The sequence below is a fragment of the Motacilla alba genome, chromosome 4, assembly GCF_015832195.1.
Source record: "Motacilla alba alba isolate MOTALB_02 chromosome 4, Motacilla_alba_V1.0_pri, whole genome shotgun sequence".
Classification (NCBI taxonomy): Eukaryota; Metazoa; Chordata; class Aves; order Passeriformes; family Motacillidae; genus Motacilla; species Motacilla alba.
The window spans coordinates 60,369,219-60,388,437 of NC_052019.1; the positions used below are offsets into that span (position 1 = coordinate 60,369,219).

Genomic DNA, 19,219 nt, shown 5'->3' on the forward strand with positions numbered 1-19,219 from the left:
ATGGTACTTTAGGGACTCTGGCTCATTTTCAATGTTAATAATCTGATATTGGTGTAATTTTTTTTTAATATCCAAGAAAAGAATTACAACACATAAAAGAATATGTGGTTATATTTTAGTTTTCTAGAAGCTGAGATAGTCATATTACTATATTATGAAGGCATTGTAGCAAGAGATTTTAAGATAAAACATTCAGGGTCAGCAGCAAATATATATCATCCTCTCCAAATTAATTCAAGATACCATAAAATAGCATAGCATAGGAGATCTATCACATCTTAAATAGGATAAATGTTATTTATACTTTATGCTGCAACACTTTATCTTCTGAAGAAGAAGGAAGGTACACTACAGCAGGGTTCAGTATTTGATCATGTAGCATCTGCAAATGTGCAGAGCAGCCACAGCAGCTCATCCAACAGCAACAGTCCAGGCCTACAGGAATTGCCATGTGTGGGGAATGCTGGAGGCCAGCTGAGGAGAGAAGCTATGCACACCTGCCCCACACAGAGTCAGATGGGCCCTGCTGAAGGCAGGGCGCAGGTCAGAGAGAGGTTACAACAAGGGGAGCAGGCAGTGAGTGAGCTGTGAGGTGTCAAGGAGCTTTGGCCGGTCTGGAGTTGCTTTCCCCTTGGTGAGTGACAGCTTGGGTTTCTCTGCAAGGGAATTGTGATGGTTGGGTGCAGGTTGTGGCAAGCAGAGGAGGGGGAAAGCTTGTGGCTGTGAGTGGCTTCCTTTGGGAGTGAGCTCTGGTGCTTGCAGGGGTGGCTACACAGGGTGCAGCAGTTCTGACAGAGCCCAGGGAATGGTGGAAATCCATGCTCCAGCACCAGCAGGACGTTGGGCACAGGTCTACCCTTGGTTGACTAAAACCTGCTGAATTAAACCAAGGTCAGAAATACTGCTTACAGGAAAGGCTTCTTAAGCTGTTGATTTGCTGGTTACATTGTAAACTGTTGAACAAAAGAGCAGTATTTTTCTGAAGGTGCATCTATGCTTATGATGGAATATGCTACATTTTATGCTGGCCCTGTCTGCTCAGAAATGCTTTTGACAGTAGATCACAGCAGAGTTCTTGTGCAGTACTAGCAGGTAAATGTCAAGAGGGGATCTTTGAAGTGCATGTAACATCAAGAAAGTGTGGAGAATGTGGAATAATGCAATTTATTATCTAACTTCTAAATTACTTTAATGTTCCAAATCTGGCAGCAGTGGTTGTATGTCCAAAATGCCTGGTAAGGAATTGCACAGTGCTCCACAGGAACTGTGAATGCTTTGGCAAAAAAAACCAAAAAACAAAAAACCCAAGGTTAAGCTCTGCATAATGCTTTCTTGGTCTGCACTGCCAGACTTAAGAGGGGGATGCTGAAAAAGCCAACTGTGAGCATATGGTGTTGCCCTCTGCATACCCTTCCTTCAAAAGCACTCAGTGCAGCTTTGTTGTTCAGCTCTAGATAGGGAAACATCTTCACTGTACTTCCTACATAATTTTCTTGCTTAAATCTGTGTTTAATAGATTTTTTATAATAAGGTAAAAATGGTAATAATGAGTTCTTTACAAGCTTGTGGACATGCTCTGTTATTCCTGAGGAAGAAAGCAGAGTGAAAATACCTTCTCATGGGATGGCAGCTTTGTTGTTTTTCCAGGCAGGATGCATTGGGTTTCTACAGGCTTCCAAAGCAGTCTAGTAAAAGGTCGCGATTCAGTTGTTGCCACCTTGAGCTGGCACACCCTGTGAATTGGTGTTGACATCCAGGGTGCAGTCTTCGCACACCTCTCCTGACGGTGGGAAAATCTCAGAGGGGCTCATCCTTGTCTCTGCCATCAAAATAAGGCGCTGAATTTAAATCAGACAGGAGGCACCCCAAGGGTTTATGACCCTGACTAGCAAGGATTCACTTTCAAAATAATCAACCTCTTACTCTGTGCCAAAAATAAAACAGTAGGAACAGCAACAGGCAATTATAGCAGTAATTGTATTACCTGTTAAGGAAATTGTGGGGGGATTGGCATTTTTACACTCTAATAATTCTTTTTTTAATTAGTGTTTTTGTAATGTGAAAATCTACAATAGATGTGATTTAACAGCAAGATGAAGTGAAAACATTACTTGGGCCTTGAGGCACTCAGTACTTCCCATTTTAGAAGGAAACCAAAGTGAATTTCAAATTATATTTAAGTCAGGAAACACTTTGGGAGAATCACAGGTTGCAGAAGTGAGGTTTAAAAGAATGCAACAAACACTTTAGCATACTTAAGTGTTAGAAAATAGTAGGAGTTGGGATAGCTACAATAGCCTTTCTTATGCTTTGCAGTTGTTTCTCAGCAAACGTGCTTATCTGTAGTAGCTTAATTTGGTGAGACACAGAAATGCAACTTATTTTTTCCTCCTTCCATATTGAAGTACAGGCTTGTGAACCTACTGTTTGTTTAGCAAAGGGAAACTAGTGGCTTTTCTATGGATCATTCTTCACATCTCTGACATTATCTTGCTGATTTTTGTCTATCCTGCTTATGGAAGCTAAAAACTAGGCTCTGCTTCAAATGTCCTATGTGTAGTAGCCAATTACAGCACACACAATCTTAATAAAGGAGTGTCATAAAATATGTTTAGTCTAGAGCTTCATGGTTAGGAGATGGAGAGTCCAAGCTGCAGAGGGCTGCTGCCAACTGGACAGTTCAGGCTGCGATTTTGTCAACTACTGTGTTTTCTATTTATGTACCAAAAAAAGGAGATGATAAAATTTGTCTATGTTCTAAGTGCTTTGAGCTTTTAGAAAATATTTATTAATTACATGAAGACTTTCAGGACATGAATAATTACATTTCTGCATCTTGTAGAATCGGATCTCTTCCTATTTAAGCAGCTTCGTCTTTCAGTCTTGAGAAGTTTAGAACTTAGAAGTTTCAGTCTGTTGAAGTTTAGAACTAATATTTTCATGCTAATGGTTAACATATTAACCTCATGTAAAAGCTTTGCTTCATCTTCCCCACTTCTGCTTATGCTCACGTTGTGTTCCATAACACCTCCTGACATTTAAGATGAACTGTAGATACTGATTATTGAATTGTTTCCACTTGGATAAATGGGAACTTTGCCATTGGCTCCTCTGGAAATAGAATCAGGACCAGGACAGATGCAGGTAATGTCTTGCAAGACACACTAATACCTTCTGCCTAAACAAAGAGGACTCTGAGCATTTCTAAGTTTGTCCTCTAGCTCTCTGTGACATGCCTGCTACTACTTTTTCAGCTGCTCAGTACATAATAATGATCTTCCCATTCATTTTCTGGAAAGAAAACTAGCAATACTGGATTGATCAAAAGACTCCCAGTCACAGGTGCTGAATTACACCCGAGTTTAAAGGAAAAGGCATTAAATCTACAGGAGCACCCAATGAATTCATAATGAGCTGGTGCTGTCACCGTAATAAACAAATGTAAGAAAAGAGCTTACAGAGGTGACCACAGCTTTTTTTTTTTTTTTTCCCAGGTTCTACAGGCACAATAAATGCTGCTGTGATTTTAATTCAGGTCCTACTTAAGCTTTGTTTAAATGGTCATCACAGAGGTTAAAAACCTGCAGTGTAAGATTTTATCAAGGTCTTAGTTTCCTGGAGTACAACACATAACTCATGGGTATTACTGGTTACATGTTAGAACTGTCCCACTCTCAAATCAGAACCTCCTTTAACCAGGGACAGTATTTTTAAAGGAAATGAGCAGCAATGAAGAAAAATTGAGCCAATATGATTTTGTACCTGACCTGCTTTTCAATGAAGTCAGAATACATGTTAATTTTCTGTTCCATCCTGTTCTTCCACTTACCTTAAGATAACCAAAATTATGCACCTTCTCTGAAAGCAAGCCTATCCCAAACAGAGCACTTGCTTTTGGCTGTACTGAATAAGCAGAGGAAATGCAACACATCATATCCTACCTGGCCTGTGTTGCCACAGATTGCCATGTTTGTCTGTTTCAGCCTGAATCCACCAGATTTTAAAGCAGCTTAAACTTGCCTGTTTTGACCCCTGGAAGGCCAGGCACTGCAGGGCTAATTCCTGATCCGTTTCCAGACAGGCTAACAGCACAGGCCTTTTCAGTGGTCTGAACAGCAGCAGAAAAGAAAAGCAAATAAATGTCCACTGAGAAGTGACCTTGCTAAATTACAGCAGGTACCTTGAGCATCTGGTGCAGGCACTGCAGTGACCCTCACTTCCAATGTGCCATAGGAACACACATTAGCTCTGGAGTATTGATCTAGCAAGGATCAGTGCAAGGACACTTCAATGAGAAAATGAATAATTATTTATCTTGATTATGATGATTAATTCTGTTATGCCAGGAGCCTTTGGCACAGCCAGTGACAGCAGCAGATTTCAGAGGGGAAAAACCTAATTCAAGAGCCAAGAACCTTATAAAAGACACACAAGCAGCCATAATTTTACATATATGGAGAAGCACATGTATTTTCCTCAGTTCTGTATAGGACTTGGTACTGATGTATAAGTGTTTTGTATTTGAAACATCAGCCAAGATTTAAAACCTGGCATTGTTGCTGGAATTGACTAGTCACAGATGGACTCAATGTGGAAGTTTTTGGACCACATAAAGCAGAGCAGAAATTCTCTCTCACATGCCAATTTCACAAATAAATAATCAGTGTTGAAATGGCAGGTGTCCTGCTTCCATCACTTCAAGTTTAGTTATGACAAAGACTAATCAAGACATCTCTCAGGTACATCCTTTAAGATAGGCCTTTGCACACGATATTGGATGTTTCAATGCTTGAAGGGGATCTGACTTTCAGACAATGCATTGACTTGTTTCCTCTCCAGTTCTGAAGGCATGCACTCACCAGTCATGCCCCTCTCTCCTACAGAGTTTCTCCCTCAGCTGCCATAACCAAGTTGTGCTCTCTGCCCGTTTGCTTTTGTCCTGGATGGGCCCCAGCTCTTGTCTTTCATCATTTGGTAGGAGAAGCATTTAGGAAGAAAGTATCAAGGTTTTCCAATCCTGTTTTGCTACAAAATGTTCATTTGGCAATCTTAACATGGTTAAAAATTATTCACAATAAGGTATGCTCTGCTAACACATGACCTTCAGCTGTTAAGAGCTGAAGAGCTGAAAGAGTAGAGAAACACCACAAAAGCAGGTAATGGTATAATCAGTTCAGCTATTTGACAGATAACAAAAAGGGCACTCTTGCATTAAGGCATGGCATTTAGAAAGCCAAAGCAACATTTCAGGTTGGCTGCCCTTGTATCATGATCTGTCTGCTGTAAAACATTTTCCTACAGAGGGAAAATAAATGCCATCACTTAGATCTGTAGATGGGTAATTAACATGTTTACTTTCAAATCAGAACCACTGCAAACACTTCTCCAAGTGTCACTTTCTCAGCTCAGAAGTGCCAGTCATTTGCCTTGTACTGGCAGGCTTGCACAGAACAGTAGCTGGACCCAGCATTTTGAACCCTCCATGTTTTCTCACCTTCTCAGTATATATACAATGTTGTTTCCTATGTAATTTTGTTTTTATCACATGCAAGGAAAAGAGTTGAAGGCTAGATACAGAAGAAACCGGTCTCCTTTTCATCTAATGGCAAACTGCCTTACAGATTTTTCTGGCAGAGAGAATACCAACATTTTATTTCCATAAAAGTTTTGATTATCTGGGGTGCTCTTATAGTGACTCTACATAGCCCCACCAATGAATATCTTATAATAAAAATACTGAAAAGGTGATGTGCAAATACATAAAGAACTACATTGATCTGCCATACTGACATAAACAAGGAAGTAATTTTAGTGTCAATTTACACTTTGTACACAACCTGCTTTCCAGCTATTCAAGGGAGATCAATAATTATGACAGTTAATTAGATAATGCAGTTGACTTTTATTGTGTAGACCAAAAAAAATGCAGTCACCAACCCACCACTGCATAATGTATGAAATCAGTTAACATAATTATTGTAAAAAATAACTTAGCTTCTGATGGGCAAATGGAAGCAACAGCTACAGCTTTCCCACATTCCTGTGTTGATAGGAGAAAATGGTATTGAACCATTATACTCAGTAACTCAAGGACAAAACCATTCTGTTGTTTAGGGGAATAAAAATATCCTGATTTTCTCCCCCAATCCCAAACCCAATATCAGTTCATCTACAGGAAAAATGTCCTTTGGAGTTACTGCAGAAGTCCCACACTCTTTGCTCTCTAACTCTGATACCTAAGTACCTGATAGAGCTATCCTACCGGCAAGAACACAACTCAGTGAAGCATTGCTTGGCTCCTTCCAAGCCGGCATACTAAGCTTAATCTTCTGATTCCTCATAATGTGCATACTCACTAGCATAGGTCCTTCCTAAATTCAAATTGCTGAATACATCCGTGGCCTCAGAATCTGAATCCTTCCCTCGCTCATCATTGTCATCTTCATCATCATCTTCTGCTTCATACTCATCATATTCATCCTCACGGTCACCTGCCTCCCCAGTCTTGCTAGAAGAAAGGTTTTTCCAGTAGGCATCATAACCAGAAGCTCCATCTGCATCTTCTCCTCCAGTCTGTCGGCCAAACTTCAATGAACGTGCTGCAAGCAAAGAAAAATCATCATGTTCCCACCAATCCAACATTTAATTTCTTTTTTTTTTTCACTACTTGAAGAGTAGTTTAAATGGCAATTATTTTTCATTTATCCACAACTAAAATCTCAAACTAGACAAAAGCTTTCACTTTCTTGTAATGAATGAATTGTTAAGAATGAGACTGCTCAATTCCAGAACTCAAAACCACAAAGTTTTTCTCAAAACAAACGAAGCAAAACTGCAAAACAACTGAACATAACCAGACTTTACTCAGTGCTCCTAGGTAGAAATTAATCACTAACGGCACTTGTATGGCTTGTTAGCTAGAGAAACTGGCTTACTTGACATGCTCAGATCCTTTGTCTGCTGAGTTTCATGGCCACATTTAGGGCAAGGAGGCTTTTTCCCTTTTTCCTGCTTGAATACCTTACTTCGCACATGATCGTCACAAAAACAAGCCTGTGTGTTGAAGGGAGAGTACAAAGGCCAAATGTTTTAATCATAGAAGCACATTCTTCAACAACAAGCAAGCAAAAATGTGTCTGACAGCAGCAGGGTTTTCTGGCTAGGATTAAAATTTAATGAGGTCTCTCTTGCAGTGGACATGGGGTCTGTGCACAGAGGAAGCATTCTGTGTTCAATGTGGTTCCAGGGCTTCTGGGGAAGAGGCTCAATAAAAGTGCCAATAATCTCATGCAGAGAAAGTAACCTAATCCAGGGCTGGACTGCCTTGCTGCCCACAAGGAGCCTGGCAAACTTGGGTTTGTGTTGACAAGCTTAAATGAACATAATGAGATGTATGCCAGAACAAAACTATGCAGGAGTCTGGAGGAAAGAATTAGAGATGGGAAATTCATACGCTGAGCACCAGGGTGCAGTGAAAATACCTGGAAAAAGGAACTATTTGGAATAGGCCATCAATGCCATGGGAAAGTGCAGGGAAAACATATGGAAGGTAAGAAGAGTAAGAACAGGCAATGAACAAGTACCTGGAGAAATCTGGGCAATGCTGATGATGCAGCAGGTGGAACTTTTTATACAAAATTACTTCTGAGTGTGTAAAACCGTAAGCCAAATGTCAACAAATCAGCCTGTCCATATGGAAAACTGGATTAGCTCTGGAGATTATTCCTTTGGATGCAGCGATTTCTAGTCAGATAATCACCTGACTGTTTAAAATAACAACTTTTCTAATTGTTGCAGTTCCACACTGGCTCAAAGCATTTTCCAAAGCCTTGGATTCCGTTCACGACCAAGGATTTTTTTTGTTGTCTTGGTTGTTTTTTAAAACCTAATACATTGCAGACCCAACTTAAACTAAGAGGGCTGGGCGAAGATCACCTCACACTGTCTTGTGGTTAACAGGCAAGCACAGATAAAAGACCTTTTGTCTCCCACAGGTTTGACCCCAGGCTACAGAAACTTATACAAAATTATGAATTTCCTTTTAATCATGGAGAGGAAGATGTGGCAAGGTCTGATACCAGCCTTGGAGGCCAAGGAGAATAAGCCTAAAATCAGCTCCTCACATCAGTCTTTACTCTTTACCTTGCAACGCAGGCAGGAATGCTGCCCCAGCCTGTTACAGGAGACACCTGTTGGAGAAAAGCAGTATGACAAATTCAGTACTTGGAAACTGCAGACCTGTCATGTTTTTAAAACCTTGTAAAAGTATGCAATACCATAATTGAGGCATTTATTTTTAATTCCCTGACAAAACTGTACTCTGGCGATGTGAATCAGTTATTTTACCCCACAGTACCACTTTACTACATTTTTTTTAACTCTAAACCTCACTTTGACACAAAAAATGAAATTTCAAGAGGGGAAAAGTGTTTCACTCTTTCTTGAGCTTCTAAACTTTTAAAACCTGAAGTTTCAGAACCAAGTTTCTCACAGCATTCAGATGAAGGAGTGCTAGAGATGTAAGAACACTTTAAACTTGCAAACTTCCAAACTTAGAAAAGTTGCTATATTCTGTATTTTCTGTCATATCCTCTGGAAATGTATTTGACTGCACAAAACTTCATAAGGGAGTCTATGTGTGATAAAAAACTGGAGGTTTAAGGAGCAGAATCAGTGCCCAAAATTTAACTTGTCTTGAGCTTCAAATTGTTTTTATTATTCCACTAGAGGGAGCACAGTAAAGACAAACACTCAGGAATTGGCAGCAACACAAAGTTTAGTGAATAGTTACTCCTCGAGAAGCGGTAACACATACATTACCAGTTTCTGTGAAAGTACTGATTCCTTTCCTCCTTGTCTAAACCCTGTGACAGCAGTTTTTCAATCTGAAGTAATAAATATCATGATTTCTCCACATGAACAGGACAGATGTGGGATTTAGAGCTATGGCATGTTTAAAGATGGAACTGGAAATATCGATGCTGAATATATATTCATAGTTCTTTGAGTACCTACACTTCAAAAACCTCTCTCAGATAGTGATGGAAAGTAACAGCACCTTTTTCACAGCTAAAATGGATTTATATTACAATCGGATGACCACATTTGAAGTTCATGTCTATAATCTTGTTACCTCAACTGACAAAAATCTTGTCTCTACCAAGTCTGCTCTGTGCCACAAAACACAAAACACAGTGAAAGCCCTCAAAAAACTCTCTCTCTATTTAGGGTGTGATACCACATCTGTGAATTGAGAGCTTCCAACAATCATTGAAGAAACATTCTTATGGAACAGCTGTTGCTGCCTCAATATTGCTATGCAGGAAGAAAATGTATTCTGGCAGAATACATCAAGAGCAGCTAAGCAAGGCTTAAAAAATAGCTGGCTAGGAACAAAAGTATGGAAGATGAAAAGATAAGAGATGTCTAAGGACACTGATTAAAATATTGAAATCACAAATATTCTGGACCAGAAGAAATCGATTAGGACAGGAGATTAGTCAGTTCAAGGGAATACAGGCTTATGATAAAGAGCGCCTGCAATTTCTACAATAAGAATTGAAAATGTTGCAATAGTCAGGATACATGCACACAAGTTTCAGGAAGGGCAAACAAATGCTTGTCTTGTGATAAATCAAATCATATTTAATGGTGGGTAGGCAAGAAATGCTGCTAGAAAAATTTAGTTATTTCAAATATGCATAGCCTTGTCTTGTTTTGTTTTATTGTTGTTCTTTTTTTTAACTTACTCTGAAGATACCGTTTCAGCCAGAGATGAGTAATGGGTGAGCAATGTCGAGCATGGCCATCATATCCTCTTACAAATAGCAGTTTTGTTCACACAATTAATCAAAGTTCAAAGGATATCAAGTGTTCAGCTACCTATTCTTTACTCAGAAAGAGTGAACCTGTATCAGCATTTGATACAATACTGACACACGTGTCCACAGTCCACCGGTCAGTGAGGAAATGAACACTAAAATCATGCTCTGGGACTACTTTTGTCACTTCCTTCTGTGCTCACCCCATCTCACTGAGTCAAATGATGACTGCTGAGTCACAGCCTTCCTCAGGACTTGAGCAGCTGCTAACCTTTCACCAGCACATAGGCCTTCCACAACAACCGGGGAAGGTTTAACCAGACTAAGACAAGTGGCATTGTTTAGGGCAGCTGTCTTCCAGGAGGTAGAGGTATCTACAACCAGTTCATCACTGGGTCAGAAGAGTGGAAGAGAGCTCCTTCTGCCTGCAGAGCATGGTGGAGTGAAAAAGCAGCATCAGCAGTTCCAGTTGTTTTGCTGCAGTCCTGCTACTGCCAACACGCCAACTTTGGAGAATGCTGGCTCCTGCAAGGAGCAGGAAGGGCAGCTTCCCATGGGAGGCCTGTAAGAGCCTGGTAGGGAAACAACTGCCAGGTATGCTCTGACATGGAGGAAAGGCCATGAAAGAGAAAAAGTTCTAGTCTGGATAACTGGATACCAAAAGCCAGTACATAGGAAACAGGCCCTTCCCTCCAGGGGTGGCAAAATCTACTAGGGAAAGGTGATGGAGAGTATTCTGGAGCACAGAGGAAACAAGCAGAGAATCCACTTCGCTGTGGTGAAAGGGATTATGAATAACTAACTTACATTTAAATGTCTCTGCTTCCAGAACTTGGCAGCTGGCTTGATGTTCAAACTGATCATCTTCACAAAGGAAATCATGGCAAAAAGAGCAGGCGAATATTCTGCCTCCTGAAAGATTTATCAAGGCAAAATAATTAACAATAGAAGAGGCATCAAGTCCTGCTCTGCAAACAATTTAGGCGGTAGTTTTGACTGAAGACCAGTTCTCCCTTCTGTGACAAATGCTTTAAGGTCCTACATTAGACACTGCCATCCATTTTTACACTGAAAAATATCTCCTATCCTACAATATAAGACAGCATAACTATTAAGCAAGTATTACTTCTAGTACTTTTCTTCTTTTTAATTTGACTGTAACATTAACTATTTTTCTTAAATCAGATCACACTCTCATCCAGTCTTCTCTGCTCAACTCTGATACACACTTGAAAAAAACACTTTAAAAGATTCAACATAAGGAGACTGGCATGGTTTCCTAAGCAACTGGGAATCCAAATAACTGTGCTAGTGCAGAAGAATGGAGTAAGAATGGCAGAAAACTGTGTTGGCAATTTGATGCAGTGCTTAATTATGTGAATAATTAAGCTGATAGAACCATTATAATTTAGATTACATAATCATCCCCAAATTGAGCACTGTATGTTCTTGAGCAGGTCATTTACTTTCCCCACTGTAAAATGACTGTTTTTAAAACGGGGAGAATCCTTGCTTTGAACAAACATACTGCAAGGACTAGTTTAGTGAAGACTAAAAAGGCTATGTTAAGAATATAGGTGCACTCACTTAAGCAATGCAAGGAAAGAAGTGCCATTTATATGTTCTTATTTTTAAATGTGAGCAACCTACCATGGTCCCAGACACTTCTTTCACACTCAACGCATTCTGCGTCTGCCAGGGGGCACATACATGCATGGGTGCTGAGACACTTCCTCCCATGACACACCCAGGCTTCACAGAAATCACAGATTGCACCCTGCAATTACAGCAAGATATCATCTCAGGACTTCTGCAATACCAACAGAAAGACTTATCCCATAATCCTCAATGTATCCTAGTCTCCATCTTCTCAATGGGCTTGCTTTGGCTGAGTGAGAGTATTGAACCAAACCTGTGTTCTGACCAAGCCGCTCCACAGTTCATGTTTGTTCGTTATTAATTTCTGCAGGATTATGTATGATGCAAAATAATTTGGTTACCTATCTCTCAGCCCATAGGTAACTAATTCCTATGTGCATTACATGCACACAAAGCTAAGAAAACAATGATGAATCCAAATTTAAGTGTTGATGCATCAGTGAATGCATAGGATAAGTTCAGGAACACCAGCATGTAAAGGCTAGCTGGGTTACTGAGAAGAGCTGATGGCCAGCTGCAGGCAGCAACAGGATAGAGGTTTAAATCATTTAATTCAGAGGTTGTGACAGTTCACACCTTGCTTTCCAGAAGGCAGACACTAACTTGTCCTTCTAAGAACAAAACTTCAAAGGTCTGAAGCTATGATTATCTCTAATTAAGAGCCCAAAAAAGGGGTTTTGTTCATTAAAAGTCCCGTCTAGTGGAACAGATTCCTCTCTGTCTTACTGACGATCTCTGCAGTACTAAGAACAACAGTGACAAAAGTCTGCAGGTTTCTGCAGAATAATCCTACATTTTAATGAAGGCTGGGAATTGCCTGTGGTGCATGTAAGGGTCCAGTGCTCTTCATGCATGTGCTTAGGGCCTGCCACCAACACAGATGCTAATGCATCCAGGACATGTGCTGGACTTCACAGGAGCTGAATCTAAAACTTAAAAATTTGGGGGTTTCAGTACAAGGGAAAAATCAGTTTGTTACAGAAAAGCAAGGAAAAAACCAAACTTGGCATGGTACATGCTATCCATAAATCTGTTTTATCATTTTTCCAGGAAGATTTGCACAGAATATCCTCATAGTGCAAAGAAAGCTGTAATTTTGTATACATACCACCATAGCTAGTCCAGTACTGTACACACCAGCATGTTTTATAACACAGTCAGAAGACTTCATCATGCATTTGGTTTTTCCTGTTTAAAATAAAAAGGCAAGCAATCATAAGAAAACCATGTAAAAATAAAATTAAAGAAAAAATAGAATGCATGTTTATGTAAGAACAGCACTTCAACTACATGCCTGTGGTTAACCATAAATCTAGGTAAAAATAATGCAAGCAAAGATGTTTGCATTCTTGCTGCATTCTGCAATCCACCTTCACACCTCCCTTAGGTTAAATTAATTATTGTCTGTTTTCAGTCAAATCTCTTGCCCTTGTACTGAGATAATAAGACAATGTATTGGTTTTGAAGCACTGGCAAAAATTTCAAATGTCAAAACAAAGAATAAAATTAAAGTCAAAGACCAGCAATGAAACCTTAAAGAGTTATGTTAAGAACCACTGCTAGTTCTGTCCCAACCATGAAAGCAGCTGAGCTGGGCAGTGAGAGGTGGTATTACTGGGTGTGGAGCACTGGAACAGAGCTACCTTGCTCCCACTCCTCATGGGCTCCTCTAACAAAGATGCTATTGGTTTATAGTCTCCAATGCTTGATTAAGCATCATCAAACAGCTCTAATGGTCTTCATTTGGAAAACCCTGGCTCTCAATATAGTATTACAGTTGCTGATAGTAATGTTTTTCCTCTAGAAACATACTCCAGATTAAGATAAATGCAACACACGGATATGAACCATATGACAGAGAGCATGTTTTTAGTACTTCACTGCATGGTGACAGAAAGGAGACTTATGAAGGGTGACACACTGCCACTGCACACTAACAGCCTGGCTTCCAGAAATGCTCAATGTCTGCGGGTCACAACAAAGGCACTGAAAACTGCATGTCAAGAGCCCTGAGAGTCAAACTCCAAAACAGACAAATTGCTTAATGACAAATTGAAAATCTGCAATGATGTGTTGAAACTGTAGAACATTCACCTCAGTATTAAATGAATATCAACATGTCCTGCAATCAAGTACCTGTTTACAAAGGACGTTTTAGCCTGATTCAGAGCAGTTCTGTCACTAGGGGTCCTTCTCTTCTAATTTCAAAGCATCAGCCCTCAAGTCCAAATAAATGACAAGAGCTGCATATTACATTACAACCCCATGCAAGGTAACAATATATTGATGCTTTAATTGATATTGAATTGATCGGAAATTATATAATCCCTAAAAAAGCAGAATTTATTGGTGCCTTGCTAGCATTCAGAGCTTTTTTAGTTTTGCTGCTATTATGAAACAATGCTCCAGAAGGTCAATCTATGGAAACAGTCAGATTTCTCAAACCTAAAAGGAAGTGAGACAAATTTTTCCAAAGAAGACAAGCCATGACCCAGGCTTGCAAACCTCTGGGGGTTAGAGGCATATATACTGATCAAAGAAGATCAATTCTCAAGGAGGATATTCACAGCAGATTCAAAAGAACCAGCTCCACATCACAGACATACTTTAAGATAAAGCTATTTTAACACAGATACTGAGAGTTTAACATCACAAACAGGACTGAAGACAGCTTGTTTTCATTCATTATTTCTACTCACCACATTGTGCACAAATGGGCAATTTCTGAACAGAATTACAGAAGTAACAAAAAGCTCTATTCTTCTGTCGTCTAGGCATGTGGAGGTGAAAAAACAAAAAGAAAGTATTAAGCTTTAAAAGAAAGTATTAAAAATACCTGTAAAATGTCTGAAACAAATACTAAACTATTGGTTTTAGAAGGGCAAAAATTCTTACCTTTGGCACTTATCACATTCCTAAAGAGAAGAAATAAAACACTGGTTAATTATTCTCATTCTAGGTAAAATATATAAAATTTACAGACCTCCACAGGGAGTTACAATTAGGATCCAAATCTTTTAATCAATATTCTGTCTGGTGCAAACGTAACCTTAAATAGGAAGGATAGCAGGAAGAATGACATTCTAGTGGCATTAAATGCATTCAAGGTCTTATCACTGGGTTTAAGTAATTAAAAATTAGGTATTTTAATAAAGAATAAAGGTGTTTTAATAAAGAATTTTAAAAATTAGGTTAATTTACCATTGAAGCATTACAAGGATGTTTGGCCAAGTCTATGTTTGCTCGTGAAGCCCTTATCTGCTTCTCACGTTCCCGACGGTTCTCAGCTTTCTTACGAGCACCGGTCTTTTTTTTAGGCATGTTTACTCTCTGTGGGGGAAAAAATAGGTATGGAATGAATGCACATAAACCTATGTAAGTAAATTCATGGACACACATGACACATCCAGCACTAAAGCTGGATTTCACAGTTCCTGCATTAACTGTGCTTCGTCTCCATTCACTCCCTTGTCGGAAAGTTTCTTTTGAAATGCAGAATAAGGGGACAATCCATAAGGAAGAGCCATGTGATGAACCATAAAGAATCTTGTGATCTGGAAAACTTTGCTGTCCTGAACTTTGTGTTTAACTCTCTTTGACGGGTTTTGCCTTAAAAAAATGAAACCATTACTATCTGTAGGCTTATTTGTGATGGACCTCTGGTTTTGGTTTGCCTTATCTGTTTAATAAGCATCTGCGAGGATAGTTGTAGCATCAACACGCAGTCAATTCCAGCAGCTTCAACTTGGAAGAAAAAGTTAGTATCTTCATTCAAAAGGTCTTATAAACCAAAGAATCCTAACTTTCCTGAACACATAAATATATTGTCCTGACCAGATGCTAAAACTTGCTTTTGATAGCACACATAAATCAGTTTTCTTGCACTGCTGCATTTTGCACCATGTTTAAATTGTATTAGTCATATTTTGTAGTCAAAATTATATTGCTGTGCTGCCTGCTGGCAACTGTCATTATTCTAGAGCGTGACATTTCTGACACTGGGAGTCCGATACCAGGCTCCACACTAATTTTCAAACCACTCAAATGCTGATTTAACAACAGAATCTAATGGTTAGTATTTATACCTTGACTTCTTTACATTCCTTCATAATGGCAAGCACCAAAATGACAAACTGTTTTCATGAAAAGCACTGCCCCAGCGTCTCCTGAGGACACAGGCTATGATAAATTTTAGATGGCAGTTTTCAGAAAGTTGCATTGAACTAAGTAACAACAAACTGCAATGTCAGGTCCCTTCAGCAAAGCTGTTGAGTGAATCCATGCTTTCAAACACCATCCAATAATAACAATATCCTGTAGATCAATATTCTTATCACTCTTTCCCTCTGAGCTTTCATTTAGGTTGTTTGTTGTCTTTGTCCTGGTCTCAAATTTTTCAAGAAATTTACCATCTCTGTAATTTTTGGACTAGAGCTTAACAATGTTATGATTCCAGAAATTATGTCAGCATAAACCCTGTCTACCTTCAATTCCTTTCAGAGCAGAATATCACCTCTTTTGAAACCACTAATTAGTATTCAAATGCCTCTGGAGAGTGTTCTACCTCCACTTTTGGCACACTGTTACCAAGTGCTCAGGCAGGAAAGATCCAGTGGATTCTGTCTACAGTCCACACCCCTGAGGGGTGTGTGGGAGAGAAAAGTGTATCTGAAGGACCTAAAACAAGAGGTCGTAGGTGCCTGGCTCTGCCTGGTTCCCCCCTCAGCCCCAAAGGGTACAACTGTGCTGCCCTACAGAACACTTGAGCTCCTGCATGGGGAGCATTCTGCACAAAGGCTGTTTCTCCATTTGAAGCTTCCCCCTCAGGAGTGAAATGCTGTGCCTGGGTCACAGCAGCAGCTGTGGGAGTGAGCATGGCCCTCCAGCTCAATGGCTGATGCTGTGGCACAAGGAGCAGAGCTCAGATATCAGGAGGCTAGGCAGGAATGAGGTGAACAGTTCAAAGGAAAACCCCTAAAATGTGTTATGTGAGTATTGGGTCTCCAGCACTGTGTTCCACTCTGTAAATTTTCACCTCATGTTACTCTTCTGCTGCATTATTTGCTAAGGCCACCAGAGGCAAAGACTACAGATTTCTCACCACACCTCCAAAGAATGCTGGTATATTTCAGCTGGTGGTTGTGCTGAGAGGCACATTAACAATGCCCGGCATCTAAGTTCTGCTGCAGTTACAGCTTCTTGTCCTTGGTGAGGTCGCAAAGACACACCCTGACTGCACCAGCAGGTTCCTGGATCTTCTGTGCTGAGCAGGACAGTGCCTTGCCTCATTATCTGATGATACACTGCCCACCCTGCTGTCATAGACGTGGTGAACAGCTGGAACGGGCTATTCACTGAGAGGCACAGAACTGTGGGGCTACCCTTGTTAGGCCACAGATACCAACACCCAGAAGAGGCTTTCTGTATTTCAAGGTTTCTTGTGCTTGACCATCAAACAGCTTCCACCCTCTACGTATTCAAAATCTGTTTCACCACTCATACAAAATTACAATTAAAAATAAAAATTTTAAAAACTGCACGAACAGTAGTTTGTACTTCAAAGGATCGTGAACTGAACGCCCTAATAATGCAAAAATTATTTTCCAGGCACTGCGATGCCTATGACTTACTCCACGTTTTAAAAGCAAGGTGGCTAGACAACTGCACTGTGGGCCCGCAGCACCCGGGGGCTGCTGTGTTGTAAGTGCCCAGGTGTGCGGGGCTTTCCTCAGGTGCCCCTCTGACCGACTGCCTCCTAAGGACCGCCACCTCGTCCCGCCGGGAGCCGGACGAGATCCGCTCCGAGGCTGTGGGGCGAAGCGCCGACAGCAGGGCTGCTCTTGGCGTGTGCATGCACACCGCCCGTGTTCAGCTTTTAGCGTTTTCCCTCATCTCCAGTACTCGGGTTCCCCGAACCTGCCGCATCACGGGGCCAACCTGGATCGCCGCGCTCCGCGCTCCCCAGCACTCAGCTACGGGGGAGCCGGACACCGCTTCTCTTGCTCGGGCACGGAAGCCGTAAAGGCCCGGAACCGAGACCCTCAGCACCTCTAACCCGGCCCCTCTGAGGCACCATCGCCCCTTCAACGCCCCCAGGCCTGCTCCATTCCCTCTCCCATTCCCGCCTCCGCCCCCGCTCCAACCTGGCTCGGGCGGCCGCGCGGAAGCCGGAAGCGGCGGTGCGCCGCGGTGCGCTGCCCGCCCGGCCCGCGCCGCCCGGCGGGAACGTTCTGAGCACGATTCTGCCCCTTTCCCTCACGGAATGCGGCGCGGGAATCGGGGGGGGGCTTTTCCATCTGCTCGCATGGGTGTTGCTGCTCAGCGCATGGCCCAGCCTCAAATCTTGTTTGCTTTGAGGCAGTTGCACCTCTGCTCTCACTTGTCAAGAGACCGAATTTTGGGCATAGCAATTACAACGATTAGTTGTGGTTGTAATGGGCACCTGAAAAGTTATCTCTGAAGTCTTTCATCTGTGGCTTGAGCTGCTTTTAAAATAAGTATTGATTAACCTAAATGGTAGGAATACAATGTAGCTGAAAAGGGGAAATTATACCCGTACTATAAAAAACCCGTGCACACAGCTCTGTCTCCTCTGAGGTTACGCAAGTCGCTGTCACAGATGGATTCTGCCTAGAAAACCCTTCATGAAAATCATTAGAAGATGTATCGCATAGATATTTAATGGAAGATGGCCTTCCAGCGTATTTCGTGGTCTTTCACCTAGAAAGGGTTTGATACGTATTTAATATAAGCAGGATCTAGGGCATTGCTTTGTGTGATTTGATCATCAATTCACTCAAGTGAGGTGGTTGTGTTGTTTCACATTGTACTTGGTCATGTAATTCTTCTTGAAAATTGGCTTCTAGTTATGGAATGGGATTTCCACTTAATGAGAGACACAGGTTTTCATGGGCCATCATTGCCTTTCCAGGAAGACACTCCTAACTTTTGTGAGGCCACTGTTGATTCCCCCACAATTTGTTTGCTTGTCATGCTTTTCCTTCAAGACATGATCTTCACAGCAGGTTAGTGGGATGCACAGAAAACAGCATTATTGTTTAGCAACAAAAAAAAAATCGTGGTGGTCACTAAACTGGATGCTTCTTCTTCATGAGAAAGTGTGTGGAAAAGTGATTTTTCATTATTGTCAGTCACGTTGCTTAACTAAAAACCTAAGTAGAAAATACCATGTTTTCTGAGATGTTAGAGGCGTTTTTGTGTAAATCTCACTTTTTTCTTAATGAATGTCATCAACCACCAATATTCCTGTATTCTGCTTGTGACCATTGTAGTCTGTTTTAGGCAACCATGAAATCAAGAACCCAGGATAAATGCTATAGCATTGGAAAAGAATACAAACACGTGGCAGCAGCTCTCTGACCACACGGAGCAGCGCACAACTTTCCCAGCCATTGTCCTGGGGAAGGCTGTGAGAAGATCAGAGAAAAGCATGATAAACAGTTCTTATCTTCACTTGCTGCACCTGGTGTTGTGAACATGTGGAATGTGTTATGGAGATTTGTTTACCAAAGGGTGATTTCTTAATTGGCCAATGGTGATGGTGTTTGGGTTCACGGACTAATTGGGTCCATAGGTATTGTGATTGTCTCTAAGGGCAATGGGTTTCTTAATAAGTATAGAATAATAAAGTAATTGACGAGCCTTCTGTGAAGCATGGAGTTAGTGCTAATTATTACCTGTGATAAATAGGTATGATTTGTGCTGACAAAATTGAAACA

At 40.9% G+C, this 19,219-nt stretch overlaps 1 protein-coding gene across 3 annotated transcripts; it reads right to left on the reverse strand.

The window, feature by feature from the left end:
• Positions 1-5,015: 5,015 nt before the first annotated feature.
• ZNF330 (zinc finger protein 330) lies at positions 5,016-17,745 on the reverse strand. 3 transcript variants are annotated; one of them, XM_038136323.1, is made up of 10 exons: positions 17,624-17,745; positions 14,682-14,810; positions 14,376-14,395; positions 14,180-14,250; positions 12,589-12,668; positions 11,472-11,598; positions 10,629-10,733; positions 8,143-8,189; positions 6,936-7,053; positions 5,016-6,599 (listed from the first exon to the last, which is right to left on the reverse strand). In XM_038136323.1, the coding sequence occupies exons 2-10, from the start codon at positions 14,799-14,801 to the stop codon at positions 6,322-6,324; spliced, it is 966 nt and encodes a 321-aa protein (XP_037992251.1). In that variant the 5' UTR covers positions 14,802-14,810; positions 17,624-17,745; the 3' UTR covers positions 5,016-6,321. The 3 variants fall into 3 exon arrangements, with proteins under 3 accessions (XP_037992251.1, XP_037992253.1, XP_037992252.1); XM_038136325.1 differs by lacking the exon at positions 17,624-17,745 and adding an exon at positions 17,418-17,617; XM_038136324.1 differs by lacking the exon at positions 17,624-17,745 and adding an exon at positions 17,111-17,617.
• Positions 17,746-19,219: the final 1,474 nt, after the last annotated feature.